At 38.9% G+C, this 18,424-nt stretch overlaps 1 protein-coding gene and 1 long non-coding RNA gene across 25 annotated transcripts in view; one reads left to right on the forward strand and one right to left on the reverse strand.

Moving 5' to 3' along the window:
• DLG2 (discs large MAGUK scaffold protein 2) overlaps window positions 1-18,424 on the reverse strand; it is a 2,044,900-nt gene that overhangs the window by 503,693 nt on the left and 1,522,783 nt on the right. For all 24 annotated transcript variants that reach the window (XM_049713435.1, XM_049713436.1, XM_033431831.2 and 21 more), the window contains one exon: window positions 17,234-17,372. In XM_049713435.1, coding sequence (XP_049569392.1) covers window positions 17,234-17,372 — 139 coding nt within the window. The remainder of the gene's footprint in view (window positions 1-17,233; window positions 17,373-18,424) is intronic.
• The window catches only part of LOC125965184 (uncharacterized), a 1,042,439-nt gene that overhangs the window by 266,407 nt on the left and 757,608 nt on the right, over window positions 1-18,424 (forward strand). The window lies entirely within an intron of this gene.

Consider the following 18,424-nt stretch of genomic DNA (forward strand, 5'->3'; position numbering starts at 1 on the left):
CTTTTATTTCTGTATGATGTATAGGTACTAACAAGTTATTATAAGAGTGGTAATGTAGCATTATGAAAACTGGTTATGACTAACAGCATGGCTTAATGGATATCACCATATTTGTTATTTAAATTTGTCAGAATCTCATATGTCTTGAGTTATACAAATATATTCAATATTAAGACGATTACACCGAGAATCCATCCCCATCCTCAAGCCAATGAACTTGCTGCTGGGACTCTGGCTGGACCTCCCCCTGCTTTGCACTCCTTGTCCATAAATACAGCCCATCCCTAATCCTCAAGGGACTCACTGGAGCTGGTTCACAGCATGTGTTTCTTAATTGCAGTTCCTCCACTATTCCTGAATAAACTCAATTTCTGGTCATTTGAAAAAATAAAAAATAAAAACACTTAAAAAAAAAGAAGATTACAGTTAAGGTTTAGTCTACTTCAGGGAAATTATGTGTTAACTAGGATCCTTTTATAGAAATGATGACAATTAAAACACATTTACAGCAACTGTAGTCTTTTTACTAATGCATCTACTCATTCATTTAACATATACTTACACACTTAGAAACCATACAGGGAGGCTATGGACATGGTGGAAAGAACATGAGCTTTCAGACTACAAAATCTGGGTTTGAATTCTGTTCTTCCACTTTCTTAGCTGTGTGACTCTGGGGAAATTACTTAAATTGAATCTTGGCTGCCTTATCTAGAAAATGCTTTACCTTAAGCCCTACCTTATAGGATTGTTAGGAGATTAAATGAGATGCAATATACAAAACCTTAAATAATCACTGCCATATGGTAGGAGCTCAATAAATAACTATATTTGTGTTCTATTTTTATGTATGAATCTAGATGATGTGGAAGATAAAAATCCGATCCAACATAGATTCTTCTCTCAAGCATCACTTTGTCTTAGAGAGATGATGTGCGTATGCGTGTGCGTGTGCGTGTGTGTGTTTAATCAAATAAGGCTAAAACCAGCTATGTGTGATGGCGGGGAAGGATAGACTGTCTTGGGAATTCAAATGAAGAGGAAATGGTATCCTGCAGAAAGAAGTAGGAACAATCTTATGAGGAGGCATCATTGGAGCTGGGACGAGAAAAATGGATAGTATTTGGACATGTGAAAATAAGGATGGCGATGGCTAAGGGAAGCATATGTTTGGTCGAGTGTTGCAAGAGTAGTCAGGGAGGCTGGTAAAGCTAGTTATCTGGTTAAGCTGGTTGGAGCATGGGGGCACGAAGGGGAAAAGTGGAAGATATGTCTGAAAATATGGCAATGCACATCATATGAACCCATTTATAGCAGAGTTTCTATTTTAATAGCAAAATAAACTCCCTCAAATCTTGGGATTAGGTATATTTGAAGAATTTTATGAATATTTAATATTCTAGGTGGTAACACATTTTAGTGAAACAAACCAAGTTTGAGTCCCAACTCTCCTACCTATCAGCTGTGCAGATTTAGTCAAGTTACCTCATCTTTCTGATTTTCAGTTCTGCACAATTGTGATAGATAGTACATGACAGGACTATTGTGAAAATAAACAGAGAAAAAAGTATCCAAATGACTTATCAGAATGCTTGACATTGGCAGAACTCAGCCAATATTAACTGTATTCCCCACAGTCACCAGACTATTCTCATCATTTCCCAAACCTCCCCACCCTCCCTGCCAAACACATTTGTGGGATAATCATACCGACGGACCTCTTGTTCATGCTCTGAGGAATTTTAAATAAGAGATCTCTCCTTGTATGCTGTTGTCCAAGGTATTTCCAGCAGGCTGAGTAAGAGCACAAAACACCCAGAGGGATGAGATAATTGGCACTGAAGTCCATCTGCAAAGAGGACTCCTGGTCAATAAGGAGGATCTAGACAAGACTGCTTCTTTTGGGAAATCCCAACTAGACCAGTACATCCAATGGAAGCAAAAGCGGCTTTTAAATGAACTACTGAAATGAAGATACAGCAGTGAAACCGGATGGAGGAGATTTTTCTTTTTCTTTTTAAGATTATCAATAGAGTGGAGGCTTCCATCTACCATATCTAACCAATCTGGAAGAGATTCAGCAGAAGGGAGAAAATTTAGAATGATACATTCCGATCACAACTAAGATGGATATCATGCAGCAAAACTACACGAGGGTCATAATAAAGAAAGAGACAGTGATAAGTAATGGTCAGAGCATCAAAGAGCCAGTGGACTTCATAGGTTTTCAGTTTAGTTCAGGACACCTCAGTGCCAGCAAGGTGGAATGCAGAATATAGAGCTTAAAAGTCATTCCATAATCTTCTCTTTTGTCTTCATATGAAATATTTTGATAAATCTACATGACTTTCCTGAGCTTTGGAATTGAATTTTGAGCTTTGGAATTGAATTTTGGGGATAGCGGGGTAGGGAAGGAAAATGGTTGAATATAAGTTTATTATGAATAGCAGAGAATCCCTATTTCTCAGTCACTGTTTGGTCACATACATCACCACCTTTAATCCTCATAGCAACAGACTTTCACAGTGGATATTACCTATAGTTTTTGGATAAGGAAACTGAAGCTCAGAGAGGATAAGGTGGTACCAATGAGGGAGTGGTCAAAACGTGATTTGAAGGCAGGTCTCTCTGACTCCAGTGTTCACTATGCAATGTTTCACTGAAGGATACTAAGTGGGAAAATGTAAAGCAAAATAAGAATTGCCAACAGTGTATGTGGTAGTTGTCTGCATTGTTGAATCTCTTGTGTTTACTGAAGCATCTAGATCAATGGGTTCCTATAAGAAGCTTGTAGTTACACACAAGAGACTCAAGGTATTTAGGTGGCAGCGTAATGGGGGTACGGAAATTGGATTAGAAATCTCAATTCACCTCCCCACAGCCTCTAATTTCTTGCCATTGGCATCTGTGATAGGTCCATGAGATGATCAACAGCTACTCCTGACTCAGATATGCATTTAGCCATAAGGACATTGTCTGGTCTGCTGTAAGATGGTAGCTATGTACTTAAGGGACCTAGAAGTACCAAAGATTCCTTTATAATATTTAACATTTATGACGTATAACATTTGTTTCATAATAAAAGGGGGTAGTGGCATATCTGAATTTGACTAACATAACCTGTTTTTTCTAAAGCAATGTAAATAATAAAGGAGAGGGGTAGGATAACTTATTGAAATATTAATTTGTGTTTGGAACTTACTATGTTTTTTCTTCCCCAAGTTTGAAGCAGCTATTCTGTCAGTGCAATGAACTTATATTTGACTATATTCCCTTGGCTCACTGGAGACTTGTGATACAGGAGGGAAAGCAGAATTTTCCCAAAGAAATGCTCTTCCAAGTTTTTGTTCTTCAAAAGTCTGAGCTCCTAAAGGATCGTTGTCCAAGGAAGAACTTTAAGAGGAGAAGTAGGCAAGATAGGGCCCTACTATCAGGTGTAATTTGATTTAAAGAAAATAAAGTCATGTGCCATTTAAAAAACATGTGTTTGTAAAGTAAAATGCATATCTGCTATAGGTGTATTTAAATAAAAATTCTAAAATTTTAATTGTAAAATCTAAGCATCATTGAACAAATTCTGTGATTGGTTAACTCTTGCTCAGGGGCAATGCCCTTTCTTGGGCATATTATCACTAGTATTGTCAGTGATTTAGTGTCACCCAATGTTTTTATAAAAACTCATCCTATGGGAGAAACGTCTGACCATGTTTTCTTCTAATGTGCTCCATTTTTTTTGGTAATACAATTTTTCTGAAGTCAAAGACATAATGAATTTAAATCAGTGGTTCTCAAACTTGCCTGCATCAGAATCATCTGTGAGGGCTTTTGTTCTATTTTTATTTTACTTTTTATTTTTTAAATTATGGAAACATTTAATTTTTGCAATGCTACATGCATTTAAAAAAATCCAGTTACTGACAGAATTTCAAAATATAGATCCTATAAGGATATTTTGCCTCCAATTTGCATATAGAATGCTTGTCTATATTTCATTGTGAATGTCTGAGTCATTTTGGGTTGCTAGAACAAACTACTATAGACTGGATGCCTCAACCGACATTTTTTTTTTCTCACAGTTCTGCAGGTTGGAAGTTTGAGATCAGGGTGCCAGCATGGTCATATTCTTAGGAAGTGACCTCTTCCCGGTTTACCTAGAGCTGTCTTTTTGCTGTGTCCTCATAAGGCAGAAAAACAGTCAGCTAGCTTTCTGGCCTCTTTTTTTTTTTTTTTAATATTAATATCCCAGTTCTATCCCTGGACACACAGATTCATAAGGCAGAAAAACAGTCAGCTAGCTTTCTGGCCTCTTTTTTTTTTTTTAAATATTAATATCCCAGTTCTATCCCTGGACACACAGATTCGGTAAATCCGGGGTAGGACTCAGGACTCTGTGTTTACAAAGGTTTCGCAGGTGACTGATTTGTTGTGAGAGTTTGGAACTAGTTTTAGACAGTAGACCTTTTCTTTCTGAGAGAGTTATGAAGAAGTCACATTTTGAATTGCATCGTCTCTTTCAGTACTATACAATACAGGTATTGCTTTAAAATTTTTTGACTTGGTAATATTCAGCTGATAAATATTAGTATCTGTAGAGTGTAAGTATTAAGTTCTTTTTCCAAGGGACAGTAAGGAGTTCTACTCTTCTTTATTTCACCAGTGAGATACATAAAATTTAATTTTTGTAAGCAGAATTTAACCAAATATTTCTCTCTCAGCTACAGAACACAGTGGTTCTTGGGAAGATCCTACTTTGATTTAACTGGGGAGACCACCTTCTCCCTATGAGCTCCTCCTCACTTGTTACTCCTCCTATCTCCCTTTAGTCCTCATGATTTTAAACTCAGCATAACGTCATCAGAGCTACACTCAGCATTACATGGATTTGCATACAGCAGGTGTCCCCAACCCCCGGGGTAGGAACCGGGCCGCACGGCAGGAGGTGAGCGAGCAAAGCTTCATCTGTATTTACAGCCGCTCCCCATCACTCGCACTACTGCCTGAGCCCTGCCTCCTGTCAGATCAGCGGTGGCATGAGATTCTCATAGGAACGCGAACCCTACTGTGAACTGCACATGCAAGGGATCTAGGCTGAGCGCTACTTATGAGAATCTAATACCTGATGACCTGAGGTGGAGCTGAGGCAGTGATGCTAGTGCTGGGGAGTGGCTGCAAATACAGATTATCATTAGCAGAGAGGTTTGACTACATAGAGACCATAATAAATTAACTGCTTGCAGACTCATATCAAAACCCTATCAGTGAGTGGCAAGTGACAATGAAGCTGCATCTTACGGAGTAGACTGGACATAAGCAACACACTTCGGGTGTCACTGTCTCCCATCACCCCCAGATGGGACCATCTAGTTTCAGGAAAACAAGCTCAGGGCTCCCACTGATTCCGCATTATGGTGAGTTGTATAATTATTTCATTATATATTACAATGTAATAATAATAAAGAGCACAATAAATGTAATGCACTCAAATCATCCCGAAACCATCCCCCCACCCCATGTGTGTGGAAAAATGGTCTTCCATGAAACTGGTCCCTGGTGCCAAAAAAGTTGGGGACTGGCGTTGTACAGTAAAGCCGTGGAATTAACACTACCCTTGGGAAGTGGGAAGTCTCATCATAGGTGTTGCTCTGCATATACTTGATTTCTGTGCTCAAATCATGAAGCTATGCAAAAGCAATCACTCCATTTACTTAAAAAGTTTTAAGATGCCTGCATAGTAAATCTGAGTATTTGGAAAAGTATATATTTGTGTTTACTTAACATTCTAGAATTTTTAATTTTAGAGTTTTCAAATTAAAAATCAGGGACTTCCCTGGTGGTCCACTGGTTAAGACTGAGCTTCCACTGCAGGGGGCACGGGTTCAATCCCTGGTTGGGGAACTAAGATCCCACAAGCCGTGTGGCACGGCCAAAAAAAATACATAAAAAAAAAAATCAGTTTCTTTAACACAGACTTTTCTTTTTATATAACTTTAATAGTTAGGCTTGTTTTTTTTTTTTTTTTTTTCTATACGCGGGTCTCTCACTGTTGTGGCCTCTCCCGTTGCGGAGCCCAGGCTCTGGACGCGCAGGCTCAGCGGCCATGGCTCACGGGCCCAGCCGCTCCGTGGCATGTGGGATCTTCCCAGACGGTGGCACGAACCCGTGTCCCCTGCATCGGCAGGCAAACTCTCAACCACTGCGCCACCAGGGAAGCCCTAGGCTTGGTTTTGAATAAAGTCTTCTTAATTAGGATCTCTCTCTCTATATATCTATATATTTTAAAAGAAATTGAAATACAAAGGAAACATCACTAAATCAACATAAAGTCTCAAAATCTGCCCTTTTAAGGCAAGTGTAAATATAGTATAAGTCTAAGTATTATTAGGCTAGCTGGAAGCATATTTCCCTTTTGTTCACTTCCTAATCTCATTGCCCCATCTCCAACCAGCACTGCTATCAATAACTGCAACTGGTCCTATAATCACCATGGTGTCCTGGACTAGAAGTCAAGACTAATAATAATAATAATAGTAATAACGGTTAACCTGAATGCAGCTTATTTTGTGCCAAGCTCTGTTCCAATTGTTTTACATAGATTACTTCATTGAATCCTAATAATAACCCATGGTATAGGCATAGGTGGGGAAACAAGCACAGAGAAGTTACATAACTCATCCAATGTCAAACAGCTAGTAAGTGGTGAACCCAAAGTTATTATGAATCCCAAATCTCAGCTCTTAACCAAGATGCCACCCTGCTTCTGGACTCTGGGTTTTGGATTTGCCACTTACTCTCTATTGTTACAGGGGAAATTTGGCATCTCTATCATCTCAGATTCTCAATCTGTTAAAGAAGTATAGTAACATCTCTCTGCTCATTTTGTATGGTGTTATAGGAACTAAATGAGAAACAGGAAAGTATCTGGGCAGTACTGGACAGCTATCAGGGTTTACCAGTTCTGCTCTACATGCAGAGCAAGGCCTCACATAATTGGCTTTGAAATCTCTGGCTATCACGTTTATTTCAGCTCTTTCATTCTGCCTTCTTCCCCTGTCTGAACCTGGTAAATGAGACTTTAGAAAAAGATTAGGGGGAAAAAAACATAAAACAAAATATCGAGCAATACTGGCTCAGCGGACAGAGTTTCCATGTAGGACACAGTCTGCATAACAAAGGACTCACATGGTTCTACTTCAAGGTCAATCTAATTTAAAACGAGATCTAGGATGAGGGTTGATATTTAGATGTTTATACTCAGAGACACATATACTCACGGGGACAGCTAAGTTCTTTCAGGAAGGACTTAAAATGTTCATTAAAGCAACCATAGGGGGTCTGGTGTTACAGCCGGAATGAAAGGCATTAAGGACTCACTGACCCCCCACCTGGTAGTGCACCATGCAGAAGGCCTCCCTTCTTTCTGAGCAAAACAGATTGCCTCCCCTGAACAGGTTGTAAGTGTTGCTGGGAGGAAGCAATGACATAAAACTTTAGTTTTACCTTTATGGACAAAAGAAAAACCAGAGAGAGACTAATTTGAAGCACAGAGAAGATTCTAGAAATCTTAAAACTAATACTGCTACCCATGCAGTACAGCAAAAAGAGCCAGACGTTGGAGTCAGTTTGAATCCTGATCCTGTTCTACACCAACTGCGTGACCCTTGCTAGAGGGGTCAAGGATATGGATTTTGCAGCCAGACTGAACTGTATTCAGATCTCAACTTTGCTACCTACTATATATAGAAAAACAACTTAGTGGAAATGTATCATATAATAATAATGATTATCCCTCTGTGGTGTGAGTTTTTCTTTATATTTTTGTTACTTTGTAACTTTTCTACAAATACATATTACTTTTACAATTAGGGAAAATATTAACACTTTTTGGAGAGAAACAGTTGAAGAGGGGTATAAAGCAATAAAAGGGGCAAGAAATAGATTAAAGATTGAAAAGGATGTCTGGAGAAAATGTATGAAGGCAGTATTTTTAAGATGTGTTTACTCAGATATAGCTTGCTTCATTATCTAGATTAAAGAAATTACTAGAAGAAAAAGTGAATGATGCAACCCAAAACTTATGAAATTTATGTCTATATTATATAAGAATATGTCTTTGAAATGCAATAATTGTGTGCCACAATTTTCTTACATTTTCTTAAAGCAAACATTCCCATTAACATGGTAGCCTTCCCCACAGTAGCAAACGCCACAGGAGGTGGAAGGAGTCCCTCAGGGATGGCAGTGCTGTCCTGGATAATTTTCAAAGCACATACCACATGTGGACAATTAAGAACCAGCTGTCTTCTGTCTACTATTACTTTATTGACACCTGGATGTGAAAACAAACTCCTAGAGGAAGAGGCTTTGTCTACTTGTTTTGGATCATAATATACACCCTGTTTCAATGTCACAAGATAAGGGCCAGAAATAAGTTACACATTGTGCTGTGGTAGTAGTTAACTTGCAGTTTAAGGGGCCTGGAGTCAATTAATAGTCGATTGCTTCTACACGTGATGCCTCCAAAATTTTCCATTGCCCACCATTAACCCTTTTTTTGGTCTCAACCAGCCCTGGAGGCCAAGGATAAATTCATTCTATTAAAATGTAATACAGCATTGATTAAACAACTATCTATTTGAATTTTACATCTATAATAACAATAGTCATAGATATGCAATAACCATCTTCCATAAAACTATAAGGCCTAGTGTTGTATGTTTATGTCTGGTTAATTTATGAGGTACATACAAAATGATAAACACCTATAAAAGGCTGTCTTAAAATTCCCATTACTGTTTCATTTTTCCTATCATTAAATTAATTTCCCTGACAACAAACAGCAGCTTAACATGTTTTCCAATACATATTTGGATATCTTCCTTTGATTAAGATTCATCCCCATTAGCATACCCACTCTCTCTGTTTCTAGCAGGATAGCTCTATCAATCAAGCCTCACAGTTTATGTAAGTAAACCTAAATGGTTATGGGGAGCCGCCATCAATAAAGACAAAACTCCCCTGGAGGCTTCCACTAAGTGGGTTATCCTCCATCTGTCTCACCCCTTTTGTCCCAGTCACCCCTTCTCATTACTATCCTTTGCTTCAAGACAGGTATTATAATGCCAGGCGGGATCCCCACTGCAGAAATCAGGCATGCAGCACAGAGCAAAACAGATAACTGAGAGACACTGTTGATGAATCTTTGACTTGGTTAAGTTCAATAATGCCCTTTACAAACGCTGTGAGGAGTCTGATGCCATACTTGGCAGAATTTCTTTGAGGGAAAAGCTACATGGTGTTGGTTGTTGAGTGCTACTATGAATAATATATGGCAAAATCAAGAAATTATCCAGAGGATAATTGTATCTGGCCACAGAAGCCAGACTGATAGACTAGTTTTTATCATATTTGGTTCCACTGAATCCTATATTGTATTTTCAATGAAGAGGGTGATAGATACTCATTGTGTTAATAAAAATAAAGATCCTTAATAAAGCATTAAGACTATAAGACTTCCTGTAATACAATATTCTGAGGTGTGCTGGGAGATAAATTAGTTGAAAAAAACTTATATGCACATTTTGTTTGAGCGTCTGCATACCCTTGTTGGCTACAGTTCCATTCCACCAAAAAATGATTTTATTTGTGGAGTGGTTCATCTTAAATCCTTGTTTTAAATGGTATTAACAAGAGGTAACATTTATCAAGTGCTTACTTTTTTTCTAAGAACTTTACATGTGTTAACTCAGTTTCTTGTCACAATAAGCCTATGAGGTGGGAAGTATTACTCTGCTCCTTTTAAACATGAGAAAACGGAGGCAAAGCACAGTTACATAACTTGCCCAAGGTCACACAGCCAGGAAGCGGTCGAGGCAGGACCCTGAGCAGGGTGGCTCCAGGGCACACCCACCTGAACACTCTGCTGTCCAGATCCCGATTCTAAAGCAGGCACAGTTGTCTGCCTAGGGCACACCCACTTCTTTCTTCCTATACTTGGTTAATGGCAGGTAAGAAAAGATTTCTTCCCTATGTCAAAAGAAGGACCTTCCAGTTCATCCAGAAATGGTTTTAAGTCATTAAATATAAGTTAAAAAGAAGAGAGCCTAGAACAGGACCAGACTTCACTGATGGAAAGCACTGACTGATCCTTTGAGAACCTGTCCCTAACGGAGACCACAAAACTTGAGATATAATTAAGAGGTGGTTTCTATAGCACAGATTTAATAACTGACATGTTTGTGTCATTTAGCTCAGTGCTTCTCAGAGTTGGGTATTCACCCGCAACTTGGGGCTTATGGTATTTGCCAGGGACTTAGTATCCCCAGAAAACCCATCTGGTATGTTAACTTTACATTAAGACTTCAAATAAAAACAATTAAATTTCTAATCAAAATATTTCCACATTAAAGCAAACAAGGATATCTCCCAAAATTTTATGACAAAACATAAGACTTTGTATGTTTCATGCTTGCACAGAAAGCTTCATGTTCTACCCCAGATCCTGAGGAGAACAAATTCCTTTTTCAGAAAAAGCCTAAGGGCATGTGGGTAGCAATATTTGCGAAACAGTGATTTAGCTTCTAACCAGTTCTGATCCACAAAGTTAAACACCAAGGAAAACAACAACAACAGTGGCAAACACTTACGGTGTTTCTGAAAGCTTACTCGACAGCGAATAAAAAGCGTAGAAATGGCCAGTGGTAGATCAGCCTGACTGAAGCAGGCCTGTCCCTCCTGTGGAAGACGGCTGTTGAATCTAGCTCTAAAATCTAGCTCAAATTCCTGTGCCCCTCTTCTCCTCCACTGCCACCTGTTCCCCCAGCCCCAGCTGTCATGATCTCTTCCTTTGTTTCTTCAAATGGTCCCTGACCTGCTCCATATACCAGTCAGGAGGGTTTTTGTTTTCATAAAACATATATCAGATAATTTCATTCTCCTGGTTGCTTCCCTTTAATAGATTCTCAATGCACTTAAAATTCAACCTACACTTCTTCATCATTACCTACAAAGTCCCACATCATCTGGCTGCTGACTCTTCCAACCTAATTTGTTGCCATGCTCCCATTAGCTCATCTCTTCCAGCCAAGCCTGACTTCCTTATATTCCTGGAACCCGCAAAACTTATTTCTGCCTCTGGGACTTTGGCTTTGCTATTTCCTCTTCCTGGAATGTTCTTTCTCTGATCTTTATATCACCAATTTTATTCTTTTTATTCAGGTCTCAGCTCATATCCTATCTCCTCAGAGGGACATTCCCTGGTTGTCCTCCTTTACACTGTTCTCTTCCCCAAACTCTGTCTATGGCATATCATACAATTTTATTTTCCTTATAGCACTTTTTATCTATAACTCATTTATCTATATATCTTCTATTCAATACACTAGAATGTAAAGTCCCTAAGGGCCAGAGCCTTGTCTGGTTTGCCCACCACTGTAATTTTGTGGCTAATAACTGTGCTTGACACATGGTAGAAGCTTGAATATTCACTGAATGGGTAAATGAATGAATGAATGGGAGAAAGAGAAAAGAACTAGAATATATTTTAGATACTATGTCCAGTAAACTAATGTTCTATAATTTGGGGAGAGAAGAGGGGAGGCAGACTCTAGTCTGATGGGTTCATATCTATTTAGTAATAAGGGAGTCAAACTGAATATCAGAGTCACAGTTTAGAGTGGTCCTTGAAAGTTTCTGGAGACAAGAAATCTTTCTTGAGACTTTATTCGGCTTTTGCTTTTTGCTCAACCAAATTATGTGAGGGAACATTATATAGAGCCAGTTAGAAAGACATCTGGGTACAATAAGTTCAGGGCCAGGTGAACTTGGTTTCTAAAACTGGGAAATATATTGCTCACGGTGATAGTTAAGGCCCTTGGCTTTCATAACAGCATTTATCGCATTCATAATTTGGGAAATTAAGTCCCCACATCTTGAAAGAGAAATTGTACTTTGCATCCTCAATTTTTTTTGGTTTCATTTTAGTATCAATGATTTGTTTGTGTATGCTGAGAATACTTAACCAGATAGTGAGGGTGTGTGGTTTGCATCTCTTCTAGGTGACCAGGGAAGACTTGGCTCAGTAGAGAGGGGATCCACAGTTGCAGCTAATGTACAAAGTGGGCACTGCTCACAGGTGATCACTGACTGATTATAGCTTCTTACTCCATCATAAAACAATGAACATCAGCTTAGAGAAACAGAAAGAGCACTGGACTGGGTGTTTGAAGACACGGGTTCTAAATCTGATTTTACTACTCACAAGTTGTGAGACCTAGGGATAGCCAACAAATCATGTTAGGCCTCGTGTTTCTTACCCATCAAATGGAGGAAGATTAGACTCTACAGTCATTTATGGCCCTTCCAAATTTGATAGTCTATAATTCTATGAGCCAAAAAACCATCTCAGCATCATTGTAACAGCTTTGCTTCCCCAAAATTGACGACCAGAGTATTTACATAATAATAATTTTGATTTATAAGGGCCTCAGTAGAGTTTCTACTAAGAGAATTTCATCCAAGGCTTTTTTGTTTAGGCTTCCTTTCTCTAAATTGAGGAAAAACAAAATTTCCCAGCTTACTCGGTACACATTTCCTTAAATAGTAAAAGAGATTTAAAACAATTCCAGGTAAGCCGTTGTAGCATTCTTCTAATCAAGACTCTTTTTAAAATTCTTACTGTATTTCCCGACAAAAATGAATATAAATCAGGAAGATAGGAAAATATTATGAACATTTGGAACAAAAGACTGCCAATTTGATATAATTTTATAGGTTGTTGGAAGGTACCCATTTCACAGAAATGTTTCCCTGTCAGCCCCAGTCCCATCATTAAAGATTCATTCCCTTGATTTACTATTTTAGGAAAATGTAAAGTAGGCCCCAAAGGTAAGCTACTATAGCACCTTACGATAATAATAATTTTATATAGCTCTCTAAAGATGACAACTCTCACACATATTATCACATTAAAACCTCACAATTCCATGAGGAAATTTGAGGACCCAAATTTACAGATGAGAAAATCAAGACTCAGGAGATTGAATGACTTGTTCAGGGTTATCTGAGTGGTAAGCGGTAGTACCAGCCTCCTGATACAAGCCCAATCCCCTTTACCCAACATCTCTACATAGAAAGAGACTGTATGAGATGGTGGGTTGGAGGGATGGGGGTGAGGACTTTGAAGACAGACCGGAATTCAAATTTTGATTCTTCTATTTGCTTGCTGTATGATATGAGAAAATTACTTAAACTCATTTTTGTTACCTGTAAAAATCAACACTAAGAATATTATATAAATAATATCGGAGCAATAATGTATATGAAAGCACTTAGCGTAATAGCGCATAGCAGTGATCTTTTTGTTTTTACTACTCTATGTATTTCCAATCTTATGACGAGGTTGCAGATGAGAGAAAGGATAGAAATAGACAACTTAAAGGTAGGTACCATTTTTCTTTATGAGCCTTGTATTCAAACTATAACAGTTGTGTTCATTTTATTCTATTTCACATTCTTCCTTGAGTACGCATGTGCTATCCCCTACCACGAGTCCCCTTCTTGATCTCTTGACTCCCTGATGAATGCCTACACATTTTTTCAAGCTCAAACACAAGAGTTATCTCCTCTTTAAAACTTTATTTGATGTCATAGGCTTTTCCTGTGGCATTCACGGAAAACTCAAAAAAATTATTTATAAATATTTACTAAGTGCCTCTCTGGTGCTGGGGAACTCTGAGGGCAACACGAGAGCACTTCACTGAAATGATCTAATTTTGTTTGTTTCTGTTAGTAGTTCCCACACTTTGGGATTTTACAGTACTTTTACATTTAAAAAATGAGGACTAATATAAAGTTGCCAACTTTTCATCTTCTAGGTTAGGATATAATAAGTAACTGCCATTGACTACCATAAAAGAAAGGCCATTTTGACACCAAAGTATAAAATCTCAGGACTAAAAATATACATATAGGCTTTATGGGAAACTTCATGGAGGGGGTCTGCATCATCAGGGAATAGGTACTGGGGGATCCACTGGTTCCACGTATATTTTTGTCCCAATTTGATAGTTCTTAGAGGTGTTGTTTCTTACTCCATTTTGCATCTCTACTGCAGTACCCACTGTCTAGTAGGACATATTCAGTGAATATTCATGAATAATGCGATGAATATGCCTCAGAAAATATTTATCTCTGAGACCTGTGGTAATGACTTACAGCACAGAGCACCTGTGAGAGGATACAGCGGTGGTGAGGATGTGAGGGAGGTGTCTGTGTGTTTGTGTGTGTAAGCTGATATAATTTATTTCACAAGTTTCCCAGGCACCAGACATTCAGAAGATTTTATGCAAAGTTATGAGATTGTCCTGTCAGAGAGCAAGGAAGGAAGCAGGCAAGAAGTAAGACACTGAGGCATATCACTGTAGGAAGAAATGAAATCTCTTCCCCAGACACCATCTGAAATATTCCATGCGAATAGGTAGATTGAGAATTATAATGAGTATACCTACAGCAAACAGATAACATTCATTTAATGTTCATTATGTATCAGGCACTGTTATAAGTTCTTTGCAGGTATTATCTCATTTAATCATTACAACAACCTATTGAGAAAGATTTGATTACTCTCCCCTTTGTAGAGATGAAGAAACTGAGGCTTGCAGTGGTTAAAAGATTTGCCCAAGGGCTTCCCTGGTGGCGTAGTGGTTGAGAGTCCGCCTGCCGATGCAGGGGACATGGGTTTCTGACCCAGTCCGGGAAGATCCCACATGCCGCTGAGAGGCTGGGCCCGTGAGCCATGGCCGCTGAGCCTGCGCGTCTGGAGACTGTGCTCCGCAGTGGGAGAGGCCACAACAGTGAGAAGCCCGCGTACCGCAAAAAAAAAAAAAAAAAAAAAGATTTGCCCAAGCTCACACGGTCAGCCAGTGGTAAAAGTATGTCTCAGACTGCATCTAATTGTCTTCAGAGCTCATCAAAACTCTTGGGTCCCTTTCTAGCCACATATTTTTTTTTTACGATGAGAACAGTTTTACATGACTTGGTTTTCATTTTAAAAATAAGGAGAAAATTAACACGTTTCTTCCTAGCCAGAATTTTAAAGCTGGCAGGGCACCCAGTTTTCCTACTTAAAAGCTGTGTGCCCACAAGCAAATTCCCTAACCTCCTTGAGCTTCAATTTCTGCATCTCTAAAATGGGGATGACAGCCCTTCTTTCTGTGTTTTGGGGAGGATTAAAAGGATAGTGTAAGTGAAACAGCTAGCAAAGGGCCTGGATTATGAATGGGGTTTAATAAATTTTAATTCACTATGGGGCCTAGTAAGATAAAATGACATCTTCAAATTAAAATCCTATCAAATAGTGGTGATAGGATGAGAGCAAATAGATTATTGCTCTGGTGAATAAAGGTGGTTATATTTATACAATCTTTAGAGAAACATGAGGATTATCTTTGCTGCAGCCTTCATTTTAATTAAGAGCAGAGAGATTAGACATATCAGCGTAGGAAGAGGTTTATATTTGATTTAAACCACAGATGCACATTTGCAGCATCTAAACATTCCATTCCTTGGCTAAAGATGTAACAAGCCACTTCAGCAAACCTGAAATTGCAAAATAAATGGAAAATGCTTAATCATTTAAAAAGAAATAGGAAAGGAATGAAAAGACCAAAGCACACACGGGCACCAGCAAGGAAAGTTAAGCAGCAGGAAGTCTCCTCAATTTTTTTAAAGGCTGACAAATGACTTCAGTAGACAGGCAGGATATAAAACTAAAGGATCCATCTGTATCGCTTTTCCACACAAACATTTTCAGAAAAAAAGTGTACATATCCGTATGCAATCTCACTTTGGGTAAAAGTTTTTCTCAATGAGAAAAGCAAGTTGCAAAGCAATGTGTAAAATACAAACTTATTTTGTAAAAACAATGTCAAGCCCCACCTACATCTGAGTATGCTTTGTACACGTCTGTATGAACACAGAAAAGGTATGAACGGTTCAAGCCAGAATGCCACACTGGGAACCTTGCCGGGCTTGAGGGAGATATTTGTTTCTTGAAAATCTTTGCATTACCTCACCAAATGCAGTGAGCACGCATTACTTTGGAACAAAAACATTTAAAGATAAAAAAGAAAAAATGTACCTTTCCTATTATTCATCCACCCCTTCATTCATTCATTTGTTCATCATCCAAAAGTTACTTAATCCTGACCAGTGACCATGATGTAAACTAAGTTGGTCTTCTCTGAACTGTCAGACCTGACTTTTTCAGAGGCATGCCAGCTAAATTTAGTTTTTTAAAAAAAATTTATTTATTTATTTATTTTTGGCTGCATTGGGCCATTGTTGCTGCGTGCGGGCTTTCTCTAGTTGCGGTGAGAGGGGGCTACTCTTCGTTGGGGTGTGTGGGCTATTCATCGTGGTGGCTTCTCTTGTTGTGGAGCACGGGCTCTAGAGCACAGGCTCTGTAGTTGTGGCGCACAGGCTTACTTGCTCGCGGTATGCGGGATCTCCCCCGACCAGGGCTCGAACCCGTGTCCCCGGCATTGACAGGCGGATTCTTAACCACTGCGCCACCAGGGAAGCCCTAAATGTAGTTTTATTTTGTGGGGTTAGCCATGTGGTTCTGTGCTGTGTCCTAAAATCCTGTGCCGTTCCCCTTTGAGACTGAGATATATTCAATTCAGACCATTTGGAGTTAATTTCACTCCTTTCCTTTCCACCTGTATTTACTGCACTCGAGGGAGGACTGACTGAAGCCTCAGTTCCAGTGAATTGTGTGTAGCTGTTGGTGGCAAGAACATGGAATTTAGAGTTAAAAAAAACCCCAGAGTTTTTCAGTTCTGACTCTTCTACGAACCAGATATGTGGTTACAAGGGGACTCGTACATACTGCTACGCTACTTCCTTCTTTCTGAACCTCAGCACCATCTTCTGTCTTTGAGTAATGATACCTATCTTACAGTATAGCTGTAAAGCTCAAATGTTGTTAGATATCGAAAGTTCTAACAGATTGCAAAGTGATGGTTGTGTGTCTATTACTACCTCTGCACAAAGAATTTGTGGTTTTTGCTTCCAACAGATGACAATGACACATGTTTATAAGTCTTGGCAGATCTCCACTTGAGGTGAGACTATCATAAGTTTGAATGGGGCTGAGAAGCAACAGCTGCCATGTTAGGCAAATGCAATTTCTTCCTTGTAATGATCGCAAACCCAATTAACCAAAAGCATATCTGACCTGGTATAATCGTCTTCAACAAGCATGTGCTTTGGAATTGGTGAGTACCTTCCTGGAGAGATGGGCGGCAGGGAGGTTTTGTATTCTAAAGTGCCATTGTTGCCAGAGAGAAGATGGCTTCCCATTGGTGGAGAATAAGCTAAGGGGTGAAAGAAAAGAAAAGAAATCTGTTATGTGGCTGATTCAATGTGTCATGCTACAGTTCTGTTAAAAATAGAAAGGCTTTGCTACCCGCTAAGAATTTTCTGATCCTTCAAGAGGAGGGAGTTGCTGTTTGTTTGCATTTAATATGTACAAGCACATGGTGACCTTTAGGATTGGAAAGATGTAATAACAGTTATATCTGTAAGCCCAGTTCATATAATTAGGTGAAGAGAAAAACTGGAGGAGAGACCCAGCACTTATATTTTCAGAACAATGATTAATTTTCTATTGAAATAAAAATGTTAGCTTTTTAATTGCAGAGCTCGCATTCTTTTCATGTAATTAATATCAAACCATCAAAAGCAGAAGGCTCTTAGGAGCAAGTTCTTGTATAAGACTTTAATCCCTAAATATGCTCTACTCCCATGCCAGACAGGCTAACTCTGGCTTTTCTCTTCTGTTCCTGCACCCTAATTCATCCCCCTTTTGGGTGACTGAAAAGCCTCCTAACTGGGTCTCCTGCTGCTGTTCTCTCCCAAAATCCATTTTATACATTGAGAAATCCAGGTCTGATCATGCTGTTCTCTTGCTTACACACTCTCCATTGCCGCTACTGTACTGAATATAAATTCTCCCTTTCACCATGCTTACAAGATTGACTCATTTCAATATCCCCCCTTATGAATCTCCTATGGTCCTTAAATAAGGCCTGTTCTCCCCAGTATCTGTACCTTTGCTCCACTCTACCAGCTACCTGCAACTTCTCTCTCCTATCTCATCTCTGATACCGAAATCTCATCCAATTTTTCAAGATAAAATTCAAACGCCACCCTCTGCATAAAGATTTTTCTGATCTTCCGAAGACAGGTGATATCCCTTTCCTTTGAGTGCCCAAAGGACATATATTTTTACCTGTCTCATAGCATGTACATCCCTCTCAGTTTGCCAAATATTGCTACTATTTATATATCTGCATTAGCCTTCCTTTCAATGAAGGCCATGATTTTATCTCCTTTGTATCACACATATTACCTTACAAGGTGTCTT

The sequence above is a fragment of the Orcinus orca genome, chromosome 8 (genome assembly GCF_937001465.1).
Source record: "Orcinus orca chromosome 8, mOrcOrc1.1, whole genome shotgun sequence".
In the NCBI taxonomy this organism is placed as follows: domain Eukaryota; kingdom Metazoa; phylum Chordata; class Mammalia; order Artiodactyla; family Delphinidae; genus Orcinus; species Orcinus orca.